This window comes from Hemicordylus capensis, chromosome 2, assembly GCF_027244095.1.
Source record: "Hemicordylus capensis ecotype Gifberg chromosome 2, rHemCap1.1.pri, whole genome shotgun sequence".
Lineage (NCBI taxonomy): Eukaryota > Metazoa > Chordata > Lepidosauria > Squamata > Cordylidae > Hemicordylus > Hemicordylus capensis.
In genome coordinates this window covers 279,262,103-279,288,618 of record NC_069658.1, presented here as the reverse complement: position 1 = coordinate 279,288,618, position 26,516 = coordinate 279,262,103, and the positions used below count along the sequence as shown (strand labels likewise).

The 26,516-nt window shown below is 43.9% G+C and overlaps 1 protein-coding gene across 8 annotated transcripts in view; it reads left to right on the top strand.

The window, feature by feature from the left end:
* FRMD4B (FERM domain containing 4B) overlaps positions 1-26,516 on the top strand; it is a 393,137-nt gene that overhangs the window by 140,281 nt on the left and 226,340 nt on the right. For 4 of the 8 annotated variants that reach the window (XM_053298154.1, XM_053298161.1, XM_053298155.1 and 1 more), the window contains exon 1: positions 12,242-12,654. The exons of 3 other annotated variants lie outside the window; for them this stretch is intronic. In XM_053298154.1, the coding sequence (XP_053154129.1) occupies positions 12,493-12,654 (162 nt within the window). In that variant the 5' untranslated portion in view covers positions 12,242-12,492. Of the gene's footprint in view, positions 1-12,235; positions 12,655-26,516 lie in introns of those variants that run through there. One more of the 8 variants, XM_053298152.1, reaches the window with a different exon arrangement.

The following is a 26,516-nucleotide window of genomic DNA, read 5'->3' as shown; positions in this document are numbered from 1 at the left end:
CCTGAGCTGCGAGGGAGGTATAGCCTATCGACATCACTGCGGGGGTGCAGAGCATGATTGATGGTCATGATTTTCCTGGTCTTACGATCCAGCATCTCTAGCTCTGCCTGGGTCCAGTCTATTATTCCTGCAGTGTATCTGATAATAGGTATAGCCCAGGTGTTTATGGCTTGTTTGGTGTTCCCGCCATTGAGTTTGGACTTGAGGATTTTTCTAACTCTCCTGATGTATTCACTTCCCATTTTTCTTTTAACTTGGGTGTGTGCAATGTTATCAGCCTGGAGAATGCCCAAGTATTTGTAATGTTCTTTCTCTTCCAGGTTCTTGATCTTGCTTCCATTGGGCAGTTCTATTCTCTCTGTTTTTCTTATTTTCCCTCTGTTCATTATTGATGCAGCACACTTGTCTAGTCCAAACTCCATAGCTATATCGCTACTGAATATACAGATAGTGTTTAGCAGTGATTCTATTTCTGACTGGGATTTTCCATACAATTTCAAATCGTCCATGTACAGCAGATGGTTGATTTTACTTGATGTTTTAGATGTTTGGTATCTGAGGCCTGTTTTGTTTAGTATTTGTGAAAGTGGGGTCATGGCGATTGCAAACAACAGAGGGGATAGTGTCCCCTTGGAAAATACCTCTTCTAATGCTAACCTGTCCAAGTGTCTCGCCGTTGATTGTTAACTGTGTACTCCACATGCTCATTGCTTTTTAAATAAATATCTGAATGTTTTTGCTGACACCAGTTGTTTCTAAACATTTTAGTATCCATGTGTGAGGCAATGAGTCGAAGGCTTTCTTGTAGTCAATCCATGCAACTCTTAGATTTGTTTTTCTTCTCTTGCAATTTTCTACTATCATTTTATCAATCAGCAGCTGGTCTTTTGTGCCTCTGGTTTTCAGGCAATTACCTTTCTGTTCAACTGGAAGCTTTTTGTTAGTTAATAAGTGTTGCATTACTTCATCTGCTATTTTTCCAATTAATAGTTTGAACATGGTTGGCAGGCAGGTTATTAAATTTAATAATCTTTAATTATAAACAATAATTTAATAATTATAATTATTATAATTTAATAATTATAATTATTATAATTTAATAATTTTAATATTATAATAATAATATTTTTATATCTTTAATTCTTCTTTAGTTATCCTAGACCCTTGGAAAGGGCCCAATAATTAAAGTACCAAATCCAGTCTATAACATTTGGTAGACTGTGTGTAAATAGCATAATAATAAATAATAAATAATAATAATAAACTTTATTTTGTTAGCTGCCTCATAACAAATTCTTCTCCAGTCCAGATGGTTCTCTGGACCATTCCATGTGATTCAGCCTGGTGAATGACCAACCCACATGGCTCAAGTTAAAATTAGTATGGGGCAAGAAATTGGGGGAGGTCTGCTGGGGCAGGCGGTGGGGGGGAGAGAGAGATGCATCTGGCATTTGAAAGTGCTTTCCCCTCACTGCTAAGGACCACTGCAGCCTCCCCTCCCCCCATATCACTTAGAATTATATTGTAATGTGCATTTGAGCATGCATAGTATGCTTTTTCACTCATCACATAACAGCCTCTCCCCTTCCCACATACATACTGTTACTAAGCAGGGCTTGCAGAGTGATGGCATCTTTCTCAAACAACTGGAAACCTTTCTCTCTTTAAAAACTAAGCACTAGTCCCTACCTCCATAGGCAGCAAACTCACAACAATGGGGGAGCCACCCTTGTTTAAGGAACAGCAGTCTAGAAGTAAACTTAATACACTTTAAATAAATTACACTATGTCTCTTCAAATTTTTTGTAATTTTACAATTGTATGCATGAATATGACTTAATGAAATATGCTGGTTTATTTTGAAACATAGTCCCCTTTGTATTTGTCCATGGAAGTTTTTTCCTTGGCTTCAAAGTATATGCAGCACTCATCTTTTCTACTCTCTTCAACGTGCTATATGCTTTTATAATGCATCACATTGTTGTCCCTTTCCCCCAAGCAGAATAAAGTCATAGTTCCAGAAAGCCTTTCTATCTTTTGGGTATCACACTGGTTCCTTCCCTGCCGGTTCATATCTTATAATGAGAGTTTCAGAAAACCTTTGCTCTCAATAGTCCTTTTAAAACTGAGCTGTAGAAAAATGTGTGTCCACAGTCAAAGCTATATAATTCTTTCTTTCTAACATTTATCCCAAAATATCTACGGATAGGTTAGTTTTATCCAGGCATCTTAATAATTATCTCATTCCACTACACACACATATTTAATGCTTAATATATGTTTACTTACAGATGGTATATCCAGGCCAATATTCATGATCTGGGGTTCCTAAACTCCCATTCTTTTAACTAGTCTCTTTCCTTCAGTGATTCTCTATCCATAGCATTTTGCCCATCCGTTCAACTTACAAGCCCTGTTCAGACATTATAGTGAATAGTCATGAAACAAAGAATCTACGTGTTATGTTCAATGCTTGTACAATGGGTGTACAGTGTTCACAGGTACAATTATTCACATGTTATGTTGAATACAGGTACAGCAATACACATCCTATCTGTACCATGCGTTTGAGAGGTCTTACCCAGGTTCACTTTTAAAATGAATGCAGGTACAGTCTTTCACACAAAACCACATATGAGAATACAAATACCTGTACACTCGTACAGCATAGTGTCTGAATAGGGCTTACTATCTTAAATTGTTATTTTAGTCTCAATTAGGCCATGATATATACCAGTGTTGAGCAGGTCAAAGGCTCCCATGGAGAAGGTCATAAGTTCTATTCTTGGCATCTCCGGCTAAAGGATCTCAGGAAGCAGAAGATGGAAAAGACCTCTGCCCATCAGTTTTAAGAACCATTGCTTATCTGAATAGGCAATACTGGGCTAGATAGATTTGTGGTCTGATTCAGAATAAGGCTTTTAAGAACCAGTATGGTGTAGTGGTTACAGTGTTGGACTAGGACTGGGGAGACTCAAGTTCAAATCCCCACTCAGTCATTCACTGGTTGACTCTGGGCCAGTCACTTAACTTTCAGCCTCACCTACCTCCATAAGGTTGTCATGAGGATAAGCATAACCATATATACTGCTCTGGACTCCTTGGAGAAAGAGCAGGATATAAACTTAAATAAATATCTTCCACATGAATGTTTCAAAGTAAGTTAGATTAAAAATGTAGAAGAAATTTCCATTTCCATATGTGGCAGTATTTAAGGATGTCTTGGAGCCAAATGTCACCATAGTTGTCAATCAATTGGCTGCACTGCTGAGGCTGACTCAGTTGTGCACTGCCAAGTTTAAGAATGGGAGTTGAGAATATCTTTGAAGAAAAATAGATGCTATTTGTTCCTGTTAAAATGGTCATTTGTTGGCCTTGGATTGTGTTTCCCCATTTTCTTTATATTTCAATATGGGGATGATTGGGCTATTATCTACAGCTGCTGTATGTAATGTGTGTGTTTTTCCCCCCTGGTTAGGATTTTTTTTTTTTTTTTACTTAGAAGACTTGCAGTCATTATGCAGAGATACTTTGCTTCAGATGTTGCCTCTTATTGAAAATCAGTGAGTAAGCGCATATTTGAACAAGAATAAGTGTTTGAACAATCTTTGAAAATGAAAACTTGGGATTTCATTGTTTAAAAAGTAACTGCTCCACAAGTGACTATTACAAATGAATTCAGGATTTTATAAAAAGGGACATTTTGTTTAAAGGCTCAAGCCTCCTTCAGATGCTTGCCTTAAGGACGGTGTACTTGAGTACACTGTCCAAAGTGGGAGTGGAAGTCTTGCTCTGCCTCTGCTGTCCATCATTGCCCCTCACTCCCCCTCCCGCAGCACTCGTGCTTACCGAGGCGTACAGCCTTCATCTGAAGCGGCAAAGGCTGTAAGTGTGATGAGTGCTTCCGTGATCGGGAGACGCAGGGTGAGACTTCCCTTCCTGCATTGGTGTACTTGAGTAGACTGCACTTAAGGCAAATGTCAGTCAGTCAAACTTTGTTACAGTCTCCAGTCAATCCAGGAAAAAAAAAACATTGATAAGATAGATACAAATACAAATATCTGAAAGGGGCTTCAGTCTCTTTAGAATTGTTCAACACACTATGTACAATAATTACTGTACTAAAAAAACCAAATATTGTTTAATGTAAGCCTGGGGGAAAACAAATGGCCAGTGAAGACGACAACCTGTCAGGAAATGCAGGACTAGAACCAGTAACCTCAGAGACCAGGACTGCATATGCTTGTGTTTCAGAGTCCTGTAGCACTGAAGGCTCTTGCTTCCCAGAATCAAAGTTCCCTTCAGGGTAGGCATGCTGAACATCAGCCTCTTGATAGCTAGGGAGAAAGGTAGATAGGTAGGGTTCCATTTTTGTACAAGCCAGGAGTTTGGCTTTCAATTCTGGCCTGAATAACTGAGCAGGCTTCTTTCCAGCTGCTTGCTAAACCGGGGGTGCACAGACTTCAGGACTGTGGGGGTCTGCTTTTGGCTTTTTAATTAGAATCCCAAGACCACCCACCAAAGCCAGGTTTGAAATAGTGACTTTGGGGAGAAGGATGTCAGGTGCAACATGGTGGCTCAGAGCACAGAGACAATTACATACTGAGGCTCTCCACATGAGCAGTGTGGAGAGCCATAAGGGGTTTTGTGGGGAGAGTGGGCTTGACCCACTTGCCCTGCAGACGATCAGGCAGCTAGCTCTGGGCGGCTGGATCAACCACCCACACGATTACCATCTCCATAATGGAGCTGGTTGGGGCGGTGGGGATCGGGGGCCTCCTGGCCCCCTGAAGTCCCAGAATGCCCCGCACAAGTGTGCAGGGCATTCTGGGAAGCCCCCTGATGCGGGGAGCCTTGTTGTTGCTTCACCGCCGGGGGTCTCTTCATGAGTTGCTGTGGTGGTGCTGTGGTGCCGTGGAGTCTCTCTCTGTTGGAGAGGAGAGCTGGTCTTGTGGTAGCAAGCATGACTTGTCCCCTTAGCTAAGCAGGATCTGCCCTGGTTGCATATGAATTGGAGACTTGATGTGTGAGCACTGGAAGATCTTCCCCTCAGGGGATGGAGCCGCTCTGGGAAGAGCAGAAGGTTCCAAGTTGACAGATGACCCTGACATCTCCAAGATAGGGCTGAGAGAGACTCCTGCCTGCAACCTTGGAGAAGCCACTGCCAGTCTGTGTAGACAATACTGAGCTAGATAAACCAATGGTCTGACTCAGTATATGGCAGCTTCCTATTGCACACAACAGGTAAACAGGGTTAGCAGAGCTCATGCTCTGCTAACCTCATTTAAAGGGGACAATTACACTGGCTTGCTGTGGCTCCCACTGCAGCATATGACCCTCAGAAACGAGGTTAAGGGAGCCCAGCCTGGTTTCTGCAGGTCATGAAAATAGCCTTAGTGAGTTACTGTACACCAGGGATTTGAATACAAAGTTCTTAAACTAACCAGCAAAGCTGAACAAAAAGCTTGTCAAAGGTAACCAAATAAATGCTTATATTGTTTTTGGTTTTTTTAATGTGCTGCTGTTAAGCTACTGTGAGTCAGAATCCCTTGCCAATCTACAGTAAACCACCCAGAGCTTTCCCAGACAGCAGGCTTTACTGAGAGGCTTTATTGCGAGTTCAAAGTTGCCCCCCAAAACCGACACAAAAAGCGATTTTCTTAAACGCCTGATATGAATTGGGCTACACTCTAATGTGCAATAAAAAACTTGAATTTATTTATTTATTATTTATTTATTGAATTTATATACCGCCTCGTATAAAAATCTCTAGGCGGTTTATAGAATTAAAACATAAAATATAACACATTTAAAATTCATAAAAAGATAAAAATTATAGATAAAAACACATTAAAGCACATTAAAATTGTGTGTGAAGTGCTCCCTGGTAGCTTGCAGGGACTTTGTGGTAAATTTGGCCAATATGTGAATGCACCCACTCCATTCTGGCGGGGATGTAAACTAAAAGCAGAGTGTGAAGAACTTCCCAGAGATCTACCAGCAGATCCTTATCTACCTCCTGGTTATCCTTCTAGATTCCTAGCTCAAGATAATCCAGTCCTGGTTGCTTCTACAACCCGGATAATCCAGTCCTGGTTGCTTCTACAACTAGCCTAGCCTTGGCTGTATCTTTCTTTTATGAAAAAAAGTATTTTATTATTTCTTTGGAAAAAATGATCCATTTGATTTCTTGATTATGAAAAGCTATTAACCCAGATCATGGTCTCTTATCTCATGTAAGACTACTTTCTTATCTAATAAAAGAGTAATCCCTAGATTTTGAATACATGGCCAGCATAACAAGTTAGTCCAGTTGAATTGCTGCCATCTTGTCTCCAACATAGCCGGGTGTATAATCTCTCACCCCATACTGTGTGTGTGGCGAATAGGGAGAAGAGATTAACCATGCATGTGCAACCTCTGGATATAGCAATTCTAAAGTAAAGTTCCCTGAACAGATATACCTTATTGTAAGGAATAGTCTCTACCCTGTGTGTACTCTATTGTATGTGAGGAGAATATATCACTGTTCTGCCATGTATACATGTCATGGAAGCCCATCACCAAAAATGGCTTGTCATTGTATTTTCACACCAAATAGAGACATGCATGTTCATTACATGCAGTAATGTGTGCACTGGTTAGACACAGCTTTCAGGAAAGTCATTAGTTCTGTTGGTGCTGTTACTGAATTGTTGGCTTACACAGGACTTTCTTAAAAGTAGATGCATGTATAAATCTTATACAGAACATTTTTAGAGATGGTAATGACTTGCAAGAATATTCTGTGGTTTTAAAAATGTGATTTGGGAAGCAACCGCATTTCATAACATGAGGACACTTCAGATGGTCCTTCAGTTTAAAGAAATATGTCTTTGACTTGCCACTTCTCCAAGAGATTCCCTCCCTTCCTGTTTGCTCATTGGCATATGCTAATTCAGATTATCTCAAATTTGTATAATTTACCCCCTTCTCAGTAATGCATTGTGAGCCTTGAGAATAAAAACTCAGTTTACTGTAATCAGAAGTGTCTCATATTTTATTATATTATAATTCCCCTACTGTTTTGTTTTGTTTATTACATTTATATACTGCCCCGTCCAAACGGCTCCCCGTCCAAACAGCAGCAAAAATAAAACCAGCGAATCAGTCCTTTGAAAACAATCCATTATAAAACAATTTAAAAACAGTTTAAAACCATTAACAATTAAAACATTTCAAACAGTTTTAAAACCCTGGAAGGCCAGGCCAAACAGATAGGTTTTAAGGGATGTCCTGAAGGCCAACAATGAACTCAAGCTATGAATTTCTGCAAGGAGTGTATTCCACAGCCCAGGAAGAGCTACAGAGAAGACCCACTTCTGAGATGCCACCGTATCTACTGGTGGTAGCTTTAGATGTATTTCCTCAGATGGCCTTAACATGCGGTGGGGATCATTCATAAGAAGGCGCTCTCTGAGGTAACCTGTACCTTAGTCATTCAGGGCTTTAAAGGTAATAACAAGCACTTTGTATTTTGACTGGAAACATATCGGCAGCCAGTGCAACTGTTTTAAGAAAGGCATAATATGGTTTCTCCAGGTTACCTCAGAGACCAGTCTGGCTGACGCATTTTGAACTAACTGAAGTTTCTGAACTATGTACGAAGTCAGCCCCACATAGAGCACATTGCAATAGTCAAGCCTGGAGGTTACCAGCTGATGCACCAGTGTTTTGAGATCGTTCTCATCAAGGAAAGGACGCAGCTGTCGAATCAGCTGAAGCTGGTAGAAAGCACTCCTGGCCATATCCTCTACCTGACATACCAGGGTGAGGACTGGGTCCAGGAGTACTCCCAAGCTGCGTACCTGCTCCTTCCTGGGGAGTGTGATCCCATCCAGCACAGGACGATCTAACACATCTCTCAAATTCTGAGCCCCTAAAATGAGCACCTCTGTCTTGCTTGAATTCAGTTTCAATTTTTTATCTCTCATCCAGCCCATTACTGTCCATAGGCAGGCATTTAGGGAATAAATGCCCTTTCCTGATGGTGAAGATGAAAAGGAGAAGTAGATTGGGTGTCATCAGCATACTGATAACACCCAGCAAATCAGCAAATCTCCTGACCTCACCTAGAGGTTTCATGTAGATATTAAAAAGCATTAGTGACAGAATGGAGCCCTAGGGACTCCATATAACAGCTCGTTTTGAGGAGCAACTGTCACCAAGCTCTACCATCTGAAATCTACCTGAGACATATGAGTGGAACCACTGCAAAGCAGTGCCCCTATCTTTGACTTCCACAGGTGATCCAAAAGGATACCATGGGCAATGGTATCAAATACTGCCGAGAGATCCAAAAGAGCCAGCAGAGTCACACTCCCTCTGTCGATTCCCTGGTAAAGGTCATCCTTCAGGCCGACCAAGCTGTCTCAACCCCATAGCCAGCTCTAAAGCCAGTTTGAAATGGGTCTAGATAATCAGTTTCTTCCCAAACTGCCTGAAACTGGTTGGCCACCACCCTCTGAATTAGCTTGTCCAACTATGGGAGATTGGAGATTGGCCTATAACTATTCATCGTTAAGGGATCCAGGGAAGGCTTCTTAAGAAGTGGTCTAATCATTGCCTCCTTCAAACAAGGAGGCACCTTGTCTTCCCTCAGTGATGCATTTATGATATTAACTAGGCCACCTCCAATAATCTCCCTGCTAGATAGAATCAGCCAAGTCAGGCAAGGGTCCAGAGAACAAGTGGTAGGCCACACCGCTCCAAGCAGCTTGTCTACATTCTCAGGAGTCACAGATTGAAACTGATCCAATCTAATACTGCATGAGGGATTGCTGGACTTTATAGACTTTGCAGAAATAGCGGAGTCCAAGTTGACCTGAATACAGGAAATTTTATCCGCAAAGAACCCATTAAAAGTATCACAGCAGAACAAAGTGTGTGGGGACTGATTTAAATCAGAAGGAGCAGAAATTAAAATCCTCACAACCCAGAATAGCTCTGATGAACGCAAAGCTGCGGTCACAATGCATGCAGACCAAAATAATTTTTTTGCTCTATGCACAACCACTGCAAAGTCTTCAAATGCCAAATCCTGTAAAATTCAAACTGAGTTCTCCTCCATGTGCGTTTCAGTCACCTACTCTGCTGCTTCAGCCCCCACAACTCCTCTGTATACCAAGGGGCCATTTTTGAAACAGGTCAGAAGGGATGCTTAGGAGCAATCATATCTACTGCCCTGGTGGATTCCCTATTCCAGGTTCCCAGCAGGGCATCAACAGAATCAGTGGCAGCACCAATATTAAAACCCTCCAAGGCTTTTTGGAATCCTACAGAATGCAGCAGCCTTTTTGGGTGGACCATCCTAATAGTTCTACCACCCCTGCAGTGGTGAATTGTGGCTGTGAAGCCAACCTTAACCAGGTATTGGTCCATCCATGACAATGGGGAAACCACTGGATCCACCACCCATGGAATCCGCCCCCCCCCCCGCATCCAAACAAAAAAACAAATAGAATGTACAGCCAGCAACATAATTTGATTCAGAAATGAATTAGGATAGGCCCATAGTTGTCATGGCCTCTATGAACTCCTGAGCTGCACCAGACAAGCCAGCCCCAAAATGGATATTGAAGTCCGCCAACACCAAAAGTCTGGGAGACTCCAACACCAACTCTGCAACCAGCTCCATTAGAGCAGTTAGAGAGTCAGTTGGGCAGCGGGCTGGACAGTACACCAACAGAATCCCCAATCTATCCCTAGCTCCAAGCCTCAAAAATACACACTCAATATAAGTCAACTGTCTTACAGGGGCCCTGGTAAGGGAGATGGTATTCTTATGGACTACAGCAATTCCACCACCTCCCGGCCCACTTCCCCAAGCCTGCTTCACAACAGAGTAGCCTGGTGGGAGAAGCTGGACCCAAACTGGACCACGCTTCCCCTAACCAGGTCTCAGTCATACATGCCAGGTCAGCAAACTCATCCATGATCAAATCATGGGCAATTTTGGTCTTATTCTGAACTGAACTGGCATTGCAGAAGAGCAAGGCTAGACTGTCGCTAGTTGGAGCTTCTCCCCAAGGCTTGAGAGTTGACAGGGCAGATGGAAATTGAAACAGTTACTAAATTACTGATTTCCCTTCTCCTGTAATGGCCAACTGTTCTGCCAACACAAATTCTTCTGTTCTCTACCATTACAGTAATAGCTGCCCATAATCTCTGGACCCACCCCAGCACCAGCCTCTCAAGAGAGCCCAAACACATACCTGCAGAAAGACCTGTGCCTTTGTGCTTGCTTTATTTATTCTGCCTCTACTCTGTAAATATCCTGCATCAAACATTGCATGTCTGGTTTCATTGTAAACTTCCTTGTAGGCAAATAAATGAACTTGTGTGCAAAAATTCAGCAGACCTTTACTGAATATCATATATTGAGCCGGGTCTCACAATCAGTTAGACCCGGTTTGGGGAGCTAAGCGGGGAGAGCGGGCTAAGCCCACTCTCCCCACACACGAGCAGGGTGGGAGCCCTGGGTGGCCGGATTGGCTGCCCACACGATTGACGGCCCCGTGACTGAGCCGGCGGGGGCTGGGGAGTTCGGGGGCCATGTGGTCCCCGGAAGCTCCAGTATAGCAATAGCAATAGCACTTACATTTATATACCGCTCTATAGCCGGAGCTCTCTAAGCGGTTTACAATTATTTTTAGCATATTGCCCCCAACATTCTGGGTACTCATTTTACCGACCTCGGAAGGATGGAAGGCTGAGTCAACCTTGAGCCCCTGGTCAGGATCAAACTTGTAACCTTCTGGTTACAGGGCGGCAGTTTTACCACTGCGCCACCAGGGGCTGCACGGCATACTGGAGAGACCCCCGGAGCCGGCTTTTTGCCTTCCCTCCGGGGGTCTACTCATGAGTAGCCACGGCGCGGAGCCGTGCCACTCACGATCAGGAAAAACCAGGTTTGTGGAGCACTCTGCAAACCCGGTTTAAGGGGAGGGGTTCTTAGGAGGGTTAACCGCCGGGAGGCAACCGGGCTAGGCTCCCCTAGCCTGATTTCGGGTGATCCTGGGAATAGCCTCATTTACAAAGTGCTACTCAGTATCCATCAGCACTTTCATGCCAACCCATCATCTCCTCTTTATCTCCTCTTATCGTAATGCTTCTGTCATACACTACTGCAGCCACTTTCTATAACTTTTACTTTCAGAAAAAGTTGCCTCACTTTGTCCAGGATTCTTGTTTGGTACAAGACAACAGTGATACACTGAATTGGTAGGAAGATGATTCAAGGGAAGCCCCATCTTCCCCACCCCCATCCTCCAAAAAGCTCAGAAAATGTCAAATCCAATGAGAGAGCTTTTTAAAAAAAATAGATTATCTTTTGGCTCCTACCAGCATAGAGCAACTGTTCCCCTTTAGTGTCTTGTAGGGAATTGCCTTTAAAATGGAAGGCGTCATTTTCTAACGAACGGTTTAACTCTCAGAAGGGCAGGGCTTTGGCAGCCTAATTTTATACTGACTACCCAAGGCAAGCCTGGGATTCTCTTGTGGGCTATTATTTCACAGAGTGTTTATTTACTGTGGTCTGCATTGTGAAAGGCTCAGCCTGCGTGAAGCTCTTCTGTTTTCCTCATGCTGCGCGTGCTGCATTAATAGGATTACAGTTAGGTTAACAGGGAATCAAAATTATGTCCCTTTTTGCTAGCAAGTCAGCATTCTGTGACAGTTAAGTAAAAGGGGTATATATTAGAGAAGCAGGAGATAAAAGTTACCTAGAGAGTATTCTTGTGTTTGTTTGAGTGTTCTGAGTACAGAAAAAGATGCCAGGGGTTTCTTTACTGCAAGGTTTTAAAGTTGTGTTTATCTGGGTGTATAGGGGGAGTTCTGTACCCTTTTATTTTATCCTTCCTGTTTGAGCAAAATGATCATTTTATTTGTTTTAAAGCAGATAGTGAGGTACTGAAGGTAGCTTATGTGGTGTTTGTATGCTGTGCTTCGTGTGTGTGTGTGTGTGATGTGTCCCCTTATTGACAGTATTGAAATGTTGGAGGGAACAGAGTATTGAATTGTTTGTGCTCTGTTTTTATTTCTTTTCTCCTACTTCAGGAGTATGAGGTGCTTGTGTGAGAGGCGTGCACAGCAGAAATGGGTTAAACATTTAATTAGAATCCATAGTGGTAGCTACTGAAGCTTAACAGAGATTTATATAAGCTGTTAAGAAGGACACAAGGCTGCTGTGTGAGCTTCTAGTCGGGCTGAGCTACCGCAGCCCTTGGCCGGACTTCAAGCAACGCCAGGACATGTCTGGGAGTCTGCCCAGGAAGCAGAGTGAAAGACGACTTTATGTAAGGGTTGACCCTGGCCTCTCGCAACACCCCTACCCTTTTCCGCACCATATAAAATGAGTCTGCTATAACTGAAGTTGTTGTTTTAAAGAGGACTGACGGACCCCAGTCAGGAAGACGCATGGCTTGCTGAGCTGAGGCTCTGAAACAGCAAATCATGGCTTCGGTGTTCATGTGTGGAGTTGAAGACTTGCTTTTCAGTGGGAGCCGCTTTGTTTGGAACTTGACAGTCTCGACACTGAGGAGGTGGTACACGCAGAGAGTGAGGGGATGCCACCAAGCACTGAGGACGTGGTGTGGGATAAGGGATGTGTATCAGGTAAAGCCTCAGCTCTTTTTATTTTCTCTTCTTTGAATACACTAAGATGTTGCATAGCCTGAAAAGGGAGATGAAAGTCCACATAACGAACCTTAACTAACTCACCTGCAGGATGCTCTTGAAAGGCACGAGGCAAAGTTCTTTCTGTACAAGGGGCATTTATGCAGGTTTACTTGTTTGTAATTACATCAGAAACTAGTAAGGTGAGCAGTGTGGCAGTCTGAGTTGTAGGTATTTCTATTCATATGAATACTTGATTTCACACCTGCTTTTAAAAGATGACGCTTTCAGCAAATTTCTGTCGGATCAAACCCTCCAATGTTGCTTAAAATCGTTAATAAGGATTGATTGGTGTTTCCATCTCAGCCCCTTTCAAAAAGACAGCTCTCCGCTGCCACCACATGCTTTTAAATCTAATGGGGTTAACTCAGTGTCTGCCCTTCATGTCCATCACAAGTAAGCAGTCAGAGCACAAAATGCTGTGAAATGAGAAGCTTACTGTATCCTCCTTTAGCTGCCTTTACTTCCCATTTACCCTCCTTTCCTGATAAGGAATTGTTTGTTTGTTTTTAAAAAAACACAATTGTGCTTTATGCCTGTAGTGTGAGTCTGCATTTGGTGAGGCGAGAAAGACAAGGAGGCTGTTCACACAACTAAAAACACCTACCTAGTTGTTTGCTCCCACACAACTGAAAATTGGGCGCACACAGCTCCCAAACTTTTGTGTAAACAGCCTTCATGTGTTGAAAAACGTGTTCTTTTTTCAGGAGAGGAGAGCTGGTCTTGTGGTAGCCAGTATGACTTGTCCCCCTAGCCAAGCAGGATCTGCCCTGGTTGCATATGGAAAGGGAGACTAGAAGTGTGAGCATTGTAAGATATTCCCCTCAGGGGACGGAGCCGCTCTGGGAAGAGCAGAGGGTTTCAAGTTCCCTCTCTGGCTTCTCCAAGATAGGATTCTCCAAGATAGGAGAGAGATTTTGGCTTCTCCAAGATAGGAGAGAGATTCTTGCCTGAAACCTTGAAGAAACTGCTGCTGCCAGTCTGTGAAGACAATACTGAGCTAGATAGACCAATGGTCTGACTCGTATATGGCAGCTTCCTATGTTCCTAAGTGCTTCTGACAACTTCTTCCTCCTTTCTTTTGTTTATACCTGGTCTGCTGACCAAACAGAAAAATGCAGTGGGTGACATATTGCACAGTGTCCAATGGGCATTATCAGCACTGTGGAAGATGCTGCATGCTCATAACAGCAGCATTCATGCAATTTTGCAGGAGCACCATTTGTAGGAATTGCACAGTCACCATTGGGCAGTTCTGGCACTCACGCAACAGTACCCTTGAATAACTGCATGATTGCTGCTGTTACACTCAATTCCCATAGTGCTGACAATGCCAGCAGGTTGCTGTACTGTATGTCAACCTGCAACTGCTTTGGAAGTACTGCATGTATTGTGTCATGAAGTCAAAGTGTGATGTGGATTATTCCAGCGGACTTGTTTTAAAACTAACTCTGTGAAAAATTTTGTTTTTTAAAGTACATAAGACAAGTGTAGGCTTCTGACTCCCCACAACCACTCTGTGCAATTTCCACAGGAAATAATGTCCCATGTCTCAGGGAAATCTTTTTGAAATATTTCTCTCTCTCTCTCTCTCTCTCTCTCTCTGTGGGAGCGCACGGGTACATGCGCATGCTCACATGAAATGTTACAAGGGAGAACAAGGATGATTTAGAGAAGATTCTCCTGAGGTTATAGTACTCTCATGAATGGCCAGCAATGTGCCTTGTGATCTTATATAGTTGCCTTAAGGAAGTAGATCATGCTCTTGACTTCCAGTCAAATAAGAGCATGAAACTGAGCAACTACTGTTCCTTAGAGTGCATTAGACTTTATATGAGACTACATAGAAATAATTAATTTAGAATTAGATCAAACCCTAATTTGGGTAGACTTTTCAAAATAACCACTAGAGATAGCTCTATCCTCTTTATTCCTTGTTGATGGTTTAGGTGGCACTTTTGAGTGTGTCAGAACACCTTGTTTATCCTTATAACAATCCAGTTGAGCTAGAATATAATGTCCAAGACTACTCACACACTCAACCACATTTTAGATGCTAAGTTAGGTTGTTTTTAAAACAACGATTGGGATTGGGCCCAATCCTGGTGGTTCACACATGCATGCAAAACTGGGCTGGGCTCTCTTAGCCCAGTTTTGCACACAGGTGTGAATAGCCTCAGTGTGTCCCTGCCCAGTGGGGCTTACAGTATAGATATCGATAAAAGGGAGACAATGTATGCAGGGGTAAATAGGAAGAATGTGCTGTGTTTTTTAAGTTACACATTAAGTAGGGAATGGGCAGGGCGCAAAGGCTTCATGGAAAAGGGATCTGAAGGAAATAAGAGAGGAGGCCATGTGCAGGTATTCTGGGAGGCAGTTCCAGGGATAAGGGGTAGCAAAGGAGAAAGGATGGAATTGTTTGGGGGAGCAGGAGACCTTTAGGCATCTGAAAGTGGTAGAGGTGGAGCAAAAGTCATGGGCAGGGATCTAATGGGATATGTGGATGAGAGGTGGAAAACGCCATGGTCTTTGAGTTTCTGGTGGATTTTAAATGTAATTTAGACTTAATTTAGGGGCCTTAGTGTTGCTTGCTTCTTTATCTTTAGCTCAAATATAAACATATGTTTATTCAGGCATGGCTGACTCTATATTCTGTTTTACTTCTGGCAGAGAAGCCTGTGATACCAATCAGCTGAATTGCTTTAAAGTCATGGAATGTTCATGAGCATTCCAGTTGCTCAAAGAACAAAGCTGCTGGAAATTTTACAGTACAATTTGTGAGAGGGAAAATAAATCATTTGGCTGGTACTGAAACTTCATACATGCCCCGAGGATAGTAGCTGTCTGGGGCAGCTTCAGAAATGTAAAAAGATCCTAGGAGATGTGGAAGTTGGTGCTGACCCGAAGAAATTTGGCAAAATAAATTTCTTGGGATTTGGAAAGGTTTACAGGAAAAGACGAATGGGCCAATTTGGGGCTGGATGCCACAGACTTCACCAAAATATTGATAGGGGAAACTTTGCTATGTGGTCCGTAGGGTGCTACATGGCATTCCAGTGGGGGGTAGAATAATTTTTCAGTGCATTCCAGAAAAAGCTGCTGCTTTAAGTGCCTGTTGCTACAGCTTACAGATGTACATTATTTTCAGTTAAAAGTAAGAAGATACCGCAACACAGATAACTACAACCCAATATCATGTCAAAGGTTTTTGGAAAGTTTGTGGCCCTGACAAACCCCTCCTGTTTTTCTGTTGTCACTTGAGAAAGAGGTGGTGAAAATGGGGGGGGGGGGTGTCATACAATCACTAGCAGGGAACAAAGAGCCTTTGGGTCTCTGAAGGCAGAGTACAGAACAGGCAGGCAGTTGAGAAACAAGAACCAAAGGAAAGGTATGCAAAGGTGAAAAAAAGCATGAGAAAACAGGCAAAGAGACTGGAAACTGAAACAAGGAGGCGCTTCACACAACACGCGTGAAGAGCCTGACAGGGTTCTGCAGGGAGAGCGGGATTAGCCCACTCTCCCCACAGATGAGCAGCTACTTGTAGCTGGGCGGCTGGATTGGCCACCCACACGGCTGCTGGCTCCGTCACAGAGCCAGCAGAGGCTGTGGGGATTGGGGACCATGCGGACCCTGGGAGTCCCAGGATGCCCCACGAGAGTGAGCGGGGCAGCCTGGAGAGACCCCCGAGCCCAGGAGGCTGCTTGCAGCCTCCCAGTGGGGGTCTCCTAGTGTGTTGCCGCAGCACATGAGCAACCAACCAAATGGGTTTAGCGGAGCGCTAGCTCCGCTAACCTCATTTCAGGGGAGGGGTACTTTAGGTGGTTTGCTGCCAGGAGCCACACAGCTCCCGTGGCAGCAGAATACCAGGAGAGATCAGGTTAGGCTCCCTTAGCCCGATTTCTTCTGGTCATGTGAATAGCTTCAAGAAGTGGCTAATAGGAGAGGTGAAGACTGCATTGCACTTACTGATTTGAATTAACCAGCCAGTACTTTGGCTACAATTTCTAGTAGCTTGACACTGAGTTCTTGGCCTTAGGGAGTCCTATAAGGGAATGTGTAGGATTAACAAAAATGCCAGTTTGATTAATTAATGGTGATGTAAGGAACCAACCATCCTTGTTGCAGCTATTGAGGTTGCATTTAAATCATGTTGCATAGGCTGCATGGCACTATAATATTGTGGGGGTGGTTTTTACTGTTTTTAACTGTTTTTTCCTGTCTTTTTGCAACTGCAATTCCCCTAACCCCCTGTTTCCCATTGGTTATAATGAATTGTCAACTGTGAATTTGCCTACCACGAGGTTTTTCAGGAACGGAACCCTTGCAGTTGGCAAGGTACACCTGTATAGTAAATAGATTTTTGTTATGGTAACCTCACAGTTTTAGAGTGCGATTCATTCCCACTTTAAATTTGCAAGGTAAGATTGTCCTGTGGCAGTTTGAATCCCACAGACGTTATGCTAAGTTCTCAGGGAAAATGTCACCACCTTGGTTACTTTTCCAGAGAGACCAATCTCAGTCAGGCCTGACTCATCACCTACTTGATTTATCTGCTTCTCTCTGACTCACAGGCCTAACTTAATACATAAAAATCTGAACCCACCCTGTAGGGACAAGATAAGGGAATGCACTGAACATTAAGGGCTTTCTTATTGTCCTGTAATTCATGGAGGATTTTCAGCTGGTGAATTGATTGTTGTTCTTGTTTTTATTGTTGGCTGGCTTCCAGACTAACAAAGTGTTAGCCTACAAGAGGAGTGCCAGTGCTGTTACTGAGTGCCTGACTAAAGCAGCACCGGTGCTCGCACGGAGGGCTGGAAATGTCAGTGACCTCTCCTTTCCCTGGAAAAGCTGTGTTTTACCCCCAAAATGCCCCTAAGGGCTGCACAGCCCTCGGGAAATATTTCTGAGAAGCGCAGAGCACCCAGGGGGGCTGGGGTGGAACTCTCCCATTTTCTCTCCCCCCCTCCCATCTTTTTACAAAGATAATGCCCTAGGTTACAAGCCACTTTTTTTGGTAGTCCCCCTGAACTTTTGACTGGCTATGTGCCACCTCTCACGCCCAGTAATTACAGGTGCCGGTTAGTGGAAGACATCTCTAGTACCAGTGCTTCCTGTGTAGCACCCATGCTTTGTTAGTCTGGCTGTAGGCAGTTGTTGTTGTTCTGCTTTTCAACAAAAAGTACTCAGCGTGAGTAACATAGCCAAAAAAATTGTTCCCTGTCCCATAAAAGTTCACCATCTAAAAATATAACAGAAATGAGGCACTAGCAATAGCCACTGGAGGGATTCTAGGCTAGCCTGAATAGGATCAATTGCTCTGCCTTCATTAGATATCAGAAAGCCACCATGTCAGAAGGTGCCTCTTTGCCTAGTTAGCAGAGAATCAGCCAATACAGAAGACATATTTCACTAATCCTCTCTAATAAAACGCTTGGTGTCCGTCCATGGACGGACACCAAACGTGTGTTCGTGCCTCCCTTGGCGGTTCTGGGCATGCGCTTCGCGCATGCCCAGTTCAGCCAGGACACAAACGGACACAGCCACCAGGCAGCCATCTTGGTGGCTTCACCCGGCCACAGAAAGAACAGAAGTGGCCGCCGCGAAGCCGGAGAAGAGGCGGCGGGGGAAATTGGCCAAGGTGGCGGCAGAGCCACCGCCTCGGCCACAGGAGCGATGGAGACCGCACCAGGGAGACAGGGACCAGAGACCGGGGGCCGAGCGGAGGCCGTTAAAGTCTAAAAGAGAAAATGCTGCCCCCGCTGTTGCCGCCGAACTCCCACCCTCCCTCCCAACTTCCGATACCACCTTACCCCGGCCCATGTCAGCTGGGCGAAGAAAGACCTTAATTGAAGAGGGAGTGAGGAGCGCACAAGCAGTGCTCCTCTCTGAGCAAAGGCTCTGCCTGAACTGGCGCTTTGGGTGGAAAGGACGCAAGAGGCATCCTTTCCGCCCAAAGCGCCAGTTCAGGAAGAGGCTTTGCAGAGACAGAAGCACTGCTTGCAAGCTTCTCTCTCCCTCTACAATTAAGGATTTTTACCGGCCAACTGACAAGGGCCGGGGTAAGGTGGTCTCAGAAGCTGGGAGGGAGGGTGGAAGTTTGGCGGCAACGGCGGGGGCAGCATTCTCTCTTTTAGATTTTAACGGCCTCCGCTCGGCCAAATGCATAAAGAGAGGGGGGAAAGGCTAGCGCCCGGAGCCGGGCGGGAGGGCGAATTTGGGCCCCTTCCCTTCCTAGCACCCGTTATTCAACGGGCTAAAATTTACTTGTACTGTATATGAGGAGGTAACTATTTTATTTTATTTTATTTTATTTTATTTTATTTTATTTTATTATACTGCATGCAGTACTCCAAATGTGGCTGCACCATGGTTTTGTATAAGGGCATTATTATATTAGCAGTTGTATTTTCATCTCTAATAATCCCTAGCATGTTACTGGCCTTTTTCACAGCTGCCGTGCACCGAGTTGACACTTTCCAACGGGCAGTCTACCACGACCCCAGGATCTCTCTCTTGTTCAGTCACTGACAGCTCCAACCCCATCAGTGTATACCGTGTTTCCCCGAAAATAAGACAGTGTCTTATATTAATTTTAGGCCCAAAAAATGCACTAGGGCTTATTTTCGGGTAGGTCTTATTTTCGGGTAGGTCTTATTTTCGGGGGAGGGCTTATATTAGCGGTACATCAGAAATTACTGCTAGGTCTTACTTTCGGGGTAGGTCTTACTTTCGGGGAAACACTGTATGTGAATTTGGGGTTATTTGCACCAATATGCATAACTTTACGATTGTAGGGATACGTTATATATTTTTGCAAGAAGGCCAGCAATTTCACATTTGAGTTCTTTAAGGTCTATCGGCTGGATGCCATGTGGCCCTGGCAATTTCTTAATTTTTATTTTTTCCAGACAGTTTAGAATGTCATCTTTAGTCACCTCTATCTGACTCAGTTCTTTAGCCTCTGTCCCTGAGAATTTCGGTTCAGGCACAGGTATATACTCTCAGTATGAAGACAGATGCAAAGAACTCATTTAGTTTCTCTGCAGTCTCCATATACTCCTTAATAATCCCTTTCATTCCCTCATCATCTATTGGTCCAACCACCTCCCTGGCAAGTTTCCTGCTTCTGATCTTTTAAAAGAAATGTTTGTTATTTCTCTTTGCTTTTAGCAAAATGAAATATTTAGCAAATATTTCTCTTTGCTTTTAGCAAAATGTTTCTCAGACTCTCTTTTCACATCCCATATTGTCTCCTTGCACTTCTTTTGCCAGAATTTGTGTTCCTTTCTATTCTCTTCCTTTGGGCAGGCCTTCCAATTTCTGAAGGAATTCTCCCCCCCCCCTTTATAGCTTCCTTGACTTTACTTGTTAGCCATGCTGGCATCCTCCCAGACTTGGTGGTACCTTTCTTCCTTTTTGGTATTAATTCTAACTGGGCTTCTGTTGTTGTGGTTTTAAGTAAACTCCATGCATTTTGGAGCGCAGTGACTCTCCTGATTTTCCCTTTCAGCTTTCTTTTCACCAGACTCCTCATTTTAGAGAAGTTTCCTTTTCTGAAGTTCAAAGTGTCTATGTACAACTTCCTTGGCGATTCTCTCCTTGCATGTTTGCTGAATTTGATCACACTATGGTCACTGTTCCATAAAGGTTCCATGTCACTGACATCTCACACCAGGAAAGAGACTTTCCTAAGACTCTTCTTCCGGATGCTCCCTCTAATACTACACCCATCCTACATTTTTCATCATTGTCAGCTTCTAAATGCTGACTGCCATGATTTTAGTGGTTACATCATGAGTATATAGGTCAGAAGGATGTGAGGCTCCATGATATTCTGCAGTATAAGGGTACCATCTCATTTAACCACAAATGAGAACCTTTTTCTATTTAGAAATTGTGCTGGTGATATATCCTCGGATCTTGTCCCATGTGCTCCATACAAAAGCTAGCAGCCTGTTCTCTAAGACTATATTGCCAGGTGCTGATGGAAGAGTTGGCACAGGGGGTCCTGTGCATGCCAATAAGAACAAATAGTAATAGTATTAGGATTTGGCTTTACTTGACTCATATAAAGGTTAAAGCTTAGAAGTCTCCAAGAATATTATCCTCTTGTTCAGAAAGTCATATACCTCAAAGCACAAACAAATGCCAACATTTCCCTAGTGTGACTACTATGGAATGTTCTGCTCTTGTTTAGAGAGAATTATGATATTTGTTTCTTCTACAGTAGCTCTAATGTGAGCCAGTGTGGTGTAGTGGTTAGAGTGCTGGACTAGGACCGGGGAGACCTGAGTTAAAATCCCCATTCAGCCATAAAACTAGCTTGGTGACTCTGGGCCGGTCACTTCGCTCTCAGCCTAACCTACTTCACAGGGTTGTTGTGAAAGAGAAACTCAAGTATGTGGTACACCGCTCTGGGCTCCTTGGAGGAAGAGCGGGATATAAATGTAATAATAATGATGATGATGATGCAAAAGAGGTGCTCAGGACTAGGGATGTGCATAAAACCGGTTCTCCCGGTTCGGTTCGGATCCGAACCGGGTCCGAACCGGACCAGGGTGGTTCGGTTTTGGTTTTGCCGAACCACCCCCCGGTTCGGTTCGGATCCGAACCGGTTCGGATCCGAACCGAACCGGTTCGGATCTCAAAAAATAGCTGGTTTGAAAGGGGACCTTGTGTTCTACCTGCCACCCAAATTTCAAGTCGATTGGACCTTCCTCTGATTTTTGGCGATTTTTTAAAGTTTTAGTGACTTAGGGGCAGTTTGGGGGCATAGCATGGGATCTGGGCAAAAGGAGTGGGGTGGGGTGGTAGTGCCTAATGGTTGCAGGCTACCACCCCAATTTCAGGGGGATTGGGCAACGGGCTGATTTTTGGTAAATTTCTGAAAATTTCATGTCTTTGGGGCAGATTGGGGCAGATTGGGGCAGAAAGTGGGGGCTGGGGCAGAATAGTGGGGTGTGGTGGTAGTGCCTAATGGGTGGAGGCTACCACCCCAATTTCAGGGGGTTTGGACAAAGGGGTAATTTTTTGAGAATTTTTGAAGTTTTAGTGACTTTGGGGCAGTTTGGGGGCAGAAAGTGGATCTGCCCCAAAATAGTGGGGTGGGGTGGTAGTGCCTAATGGGTGGAGGCTACCACCCCAATTTCAGGGGGATTGGGCAGAGGGCTGATTTTTTGAGAATTTTTGAAGTTTGGGTGTCTTTGGGGCAGATTGGGGGCAGAAAGTGGATCTGCCCCAAAGGAGTGGGGTGGGCTGGTAGATAGTGCCTAATGGGTGGAGGCTACCACCCATCCCTAATTTAAGAGTGATTGGGCAGAGGGGTGAATTATGGTGAATAGAAAAGGTGTGAATTCTCATTCTATCATAGCAAATGAGATATTTTTCAATTAAACAACTCTCATGACCCCACTTTCACTTTTTCACACTTTCCTTTACTATGAATAATATGAGGAAGTAATCAATTTAGCACACTTCACCTTATGAAGACAAACCTCATACAAATAAATTCACCATAATTCACCCCCAATATGCCCCAAAGATATGAAATTTTCAGAAATTTACCAAAAATCAGCCCTTTTCCCAATCCCCCTGAAATTTGGGTGATAGCCTGCACCCATTAGGCACTACCACCCCACCCCACTCCTTTTGCCCAGATCTCATGCTATGCCCCCAAACTGCCCCAAAGTCACTAAAACTTTAAAAATTCACCAAAAATCAGCCCTTTGCCCAATCCCCCTGAAATTGGGGTGGTAGACTCTACCCATTGGGCACTACCACCCCACCCCAAAATTTTGCCCCTGGGCCCCCTTTTACCCCCCCCGAATCGATTCAGATTCGGATTTGGATTAAATCCGAATCCGAACCAAATCAAGGGTGATTTGGGTGACCCAGATTCGGGCACAAAACAGAACAGGGGTGATTCGGTTCGGGTCCGAGCCAAATCACCCGAAATCCCAAATTGCACACCCCTACTAAGCACACACACAGAGAAGAAGCAGGAGGCGGAGTGTGGATTCTATGATAGCATATTAGAGTGGATTGATGGTGTCTCATTGAAAATCTCATTTGCTATCATAGAATCCACACTCAATACCTCAGAAACAAGAGAACCCTGTACCCATGGGGGTGCCCCTACCAGAGATCACTGTACCCCATGGGTTAGAAACCCATGGGGGTGTTTGGCACCCTATGTGCACTACACCACCACTTGCTCTGGGCCACCCCAGCACCCCCATGTGCACTTATAGGGCTGCTGAAAGCTCCATTATAACTTATTATGAGGAAAAACCTTAAAGACGCGTAAACTTCAAAAATCACTTAAAAATCACCTCTTTGCCCAATTCCTTTCAAATAATTCTGATAGCTTCCTTGCCCACCCTAGGAACTACCACCCACCACACTGCACTCTACGACACCCCTTTCCCCCCGACGTGAAGCTATACATTTGCTGCAATCCTAATTATTCTCTATGAGGAATTCAAAAACACTTAACAATTCACCAATAATCAGAGGAGTGTCCAATTGCCTTGAGATTTTTTGGGTGGTAGGCACCCATGCCTGTCTACCACCCACCCTGCTTTTGTGCTCCTAGGTCCTCCACAACAGGGGATATGGACTGGTTCGGGTCCCATTATACTCAATGAGAAAAATAATTAAAAATATTTCAAATATTCATAAAAAATCATAGGGGTGTCTGATTGCTTCAGGGTTTGCATGGTTGTTGGCACCCATGAGTGCTCCACAATAAGAAATAATGGCCTGGTTCGGGTCCCATTATATCCTATGAGAGAAAAATAAAAATATTTTTCAAAAATTCATAAAAAATCGTACGAGTGTCCGATTGCTTTGGGGTTTGGGTGACAGGTACCCCTGGGTGCCAGCTACCATCTGACCAATTTTCAGCTTTCCGAACCGATCCGAACCGGTCCAAACCGGTTCGAAACGAACCACCCCCAGTTCGGTTCGGATTCGAACCGAACCAGGGGTGGTTCGGTTCGATCCGAACCTCCGAACCGGTTCGGATCCGAACCGGTTCGCACATCCCTACTCAGGACACCATTCTGCTCATGTTGTTGCTTAGGATGATGATGGCTGCCCCATAGCAGTACAGGAGTATTTACATGTGTGGGCAGGAATGTGGCCAGGGCATTAATGGTAGTGATGCTTTCATCCATGAGTCTGGTGGCTCAAGTCCCTTGCTCACCCATCGTCCCTTGCTCACCCATCGTAAGATCCAGCCACTATCCAAGCTTCAGAAACAAGGCAAAATGTTGCTTCATTAAAGTGGTGACAATGAAAGGACAGAAATAAGGTTAGCAGAGAGAATGCATAGCAGGAGCAAGTGGGGGAGAGTATTTTGGGTTTATCTGAACATCTCGGAGGCTGCCTCATACCAGGTCAGACCATTGTCTTTCTAGCTCATTGTTAGGCAGGGTCTTTCCCATGCTGGTGCTTGAGATCCTTTTTAACTAGGCATGCCAAGGATTTACTCTAGCACCTTTACCTGCAAAGCATGTGCTCCACATCATGCTATGCCCTCCCCCAATCTACCCACTTGGTTATGAACATTCAAAGTCGCCCTAAACTGAGTATTATTATTATTATTATTATTATTATTATTTCACATTTATATCCCGCTCTTCCTCCAAGGAGCCCAGAGCGGTGTACTACATACTTAGGTTTCTCCTCACAACAACCCTGTGAAGTAGGTTAGGCTGAGAGAAGTGACTGGCCCAGAGTCACCCAGCTAGTTTTATGGCTGAATGAGGATTTGAACTCGGGTCTCCCCAGTCCTAGTCCAGCACTCTAACCACTACACCACGCTGGCTCTCCACGGTACCATGGGTGCATCTGATTGTTTTTGCTGATTGACAGCAGATCTCGATGGTCTCAGGCGAGGTCCTACACAGTCCTTTTATCAGAAAAACTAACTGTAGATCAACTGCATGCCCATTGCTATGGAGTTATGGAGCATTTGAAAACAAAAACACACATGCATAGCACAATGGATTTTGAGTCTAGGTATCTAAATACCTGAATGAACAGAATATGGTTCTTTCATATACATTGTTTTTAAGTGCTTAACAGACATTCTCATGTTTTTCAGGCTTTTACATGATTGTCTCTACTGCTGCTTCTATGTATTTTGTACAGTTCTTACACTTGTATTTTAAATCTTGTTTTTAATTTTTATGTGAACCGCCTTGGGATTGTTTTAATGAAAAGCGGTACACTACTGTAACAATAAAAATTAAAAATGTTGGATTGCTCTAGCGCAGAGTCAGGCTTCATAAAAGATACCATATGAAAGACTCCACTTCAGAAGAGTAAAGAGGCACTAGGGAAACTGCTTGAATATTGTTAAGATTTGCTGAAGGCTAATCTAAAGTTTGGGGGGCGGAAACTAGCACAGTATAGAGAGGGGGGACTCATTATAGGATCAGGAAAGTTGCTTCTTCTAGATCAAATAAGGGAGTGCTGACACAGTACATAAGCTTGGCAGTGTACACATATTGCTCTACACCTAACTTGGGAATAGAGAAATAAAGAAGGAAATGGGCAATTTCTGCTTCCTGTAATTCTGATCTAGTTAACTTGGACAGCTGAACTATTAATATTTCCTCTACTGCTACCCCACCCTGAATTTATTTTCCAAAATGATACAGTGAGAGAGAGAGAGAGAGAGAGAGAGAGAGAGAGAGAGAGAACATAGATAAGAAAACAAGGAAGGTCTTTACTGTTATTTTTTCCAGATGAAAGAATCAGTTTCCAGTTTTGACACAGTCCTAAATAATGATTGTGATGAAATGGATGACTTTTATGCAAATCGGCTTAGAACTCTTTGGAGCTCTCAGAGCTGCAAGAGGCAGTTAGTGGCAGTTAGAAGTTGAAAGTGAAGTTCAGTTGGGTCTGGGGAGGAACGATCTCAAAGGGGAGTTCTTCTGAGACTCAAAGGATAAGTCAGTCTAAAAAATAAAGGATGGGGTTATTAGGACAGTCTGTAATAAAGACTGGGTTGTGAAGTACAGTTCTGGGAAGGAACTGGGTTCAAAGTTGAAAAGCATTATATATTCTGTGTAAAGTAACTAAGTGCTGAGAGAAGTTCAAATTAGTGGTGTGCAATTCGGATTTTCGGTGATTCGGTTCAGGACCTGAACCGAATCACCCCTGTTCTGTTTTGTGCCCGAATATGGGCCACCCGAATCACCCTTGATTTGGTTCGGATTTGGATTTAATCCAAATCCGAATCTGAATCTATTCGGGGGGAAAGGGGGCCAGGGGCAAAATATTGGGGTGGGGTGGTAGTGCCCAATGGGTGGAAGCTACCACCCCAATTTCAGGGGGATTGGGCAAAGGGCTGATTTTTGGGGAATTTTTGAAGTTTTAGTGACTTCTAGATCACTTCTAGAAGTCACTTTTAGTGACTTCTAGAAAGTGGATCTGCCCCAAAAGAGTGGGGTGGGGTAGTAGTGCCTATTGGGTGGAGGCTACCACCCGTCCCCAATTTCAGAGTGATTGGGCAGAGGGGTGAATTTTGGTGAATTCTGAGGTTTGTCTTCATAAGGTGAAGTGTGCTAAATTGATTACTTCCTCATATTCATAGTAATTGAGAGTGTGAAAAAGTGAAAGTGGGGTCATGAGAGTTGTCTAATTGAAAAAAATCTCATTTGCTATGATAGAATGAGAATTCACACCTCAGAAGTTGGTCACTAAAAAGTCACTAAAACTTCAAAAATTCTCAAAAAATCAGCCCTTTGTCCAATCCCCCTGAAATTGGGGTGGTGGCCTCCACCCAT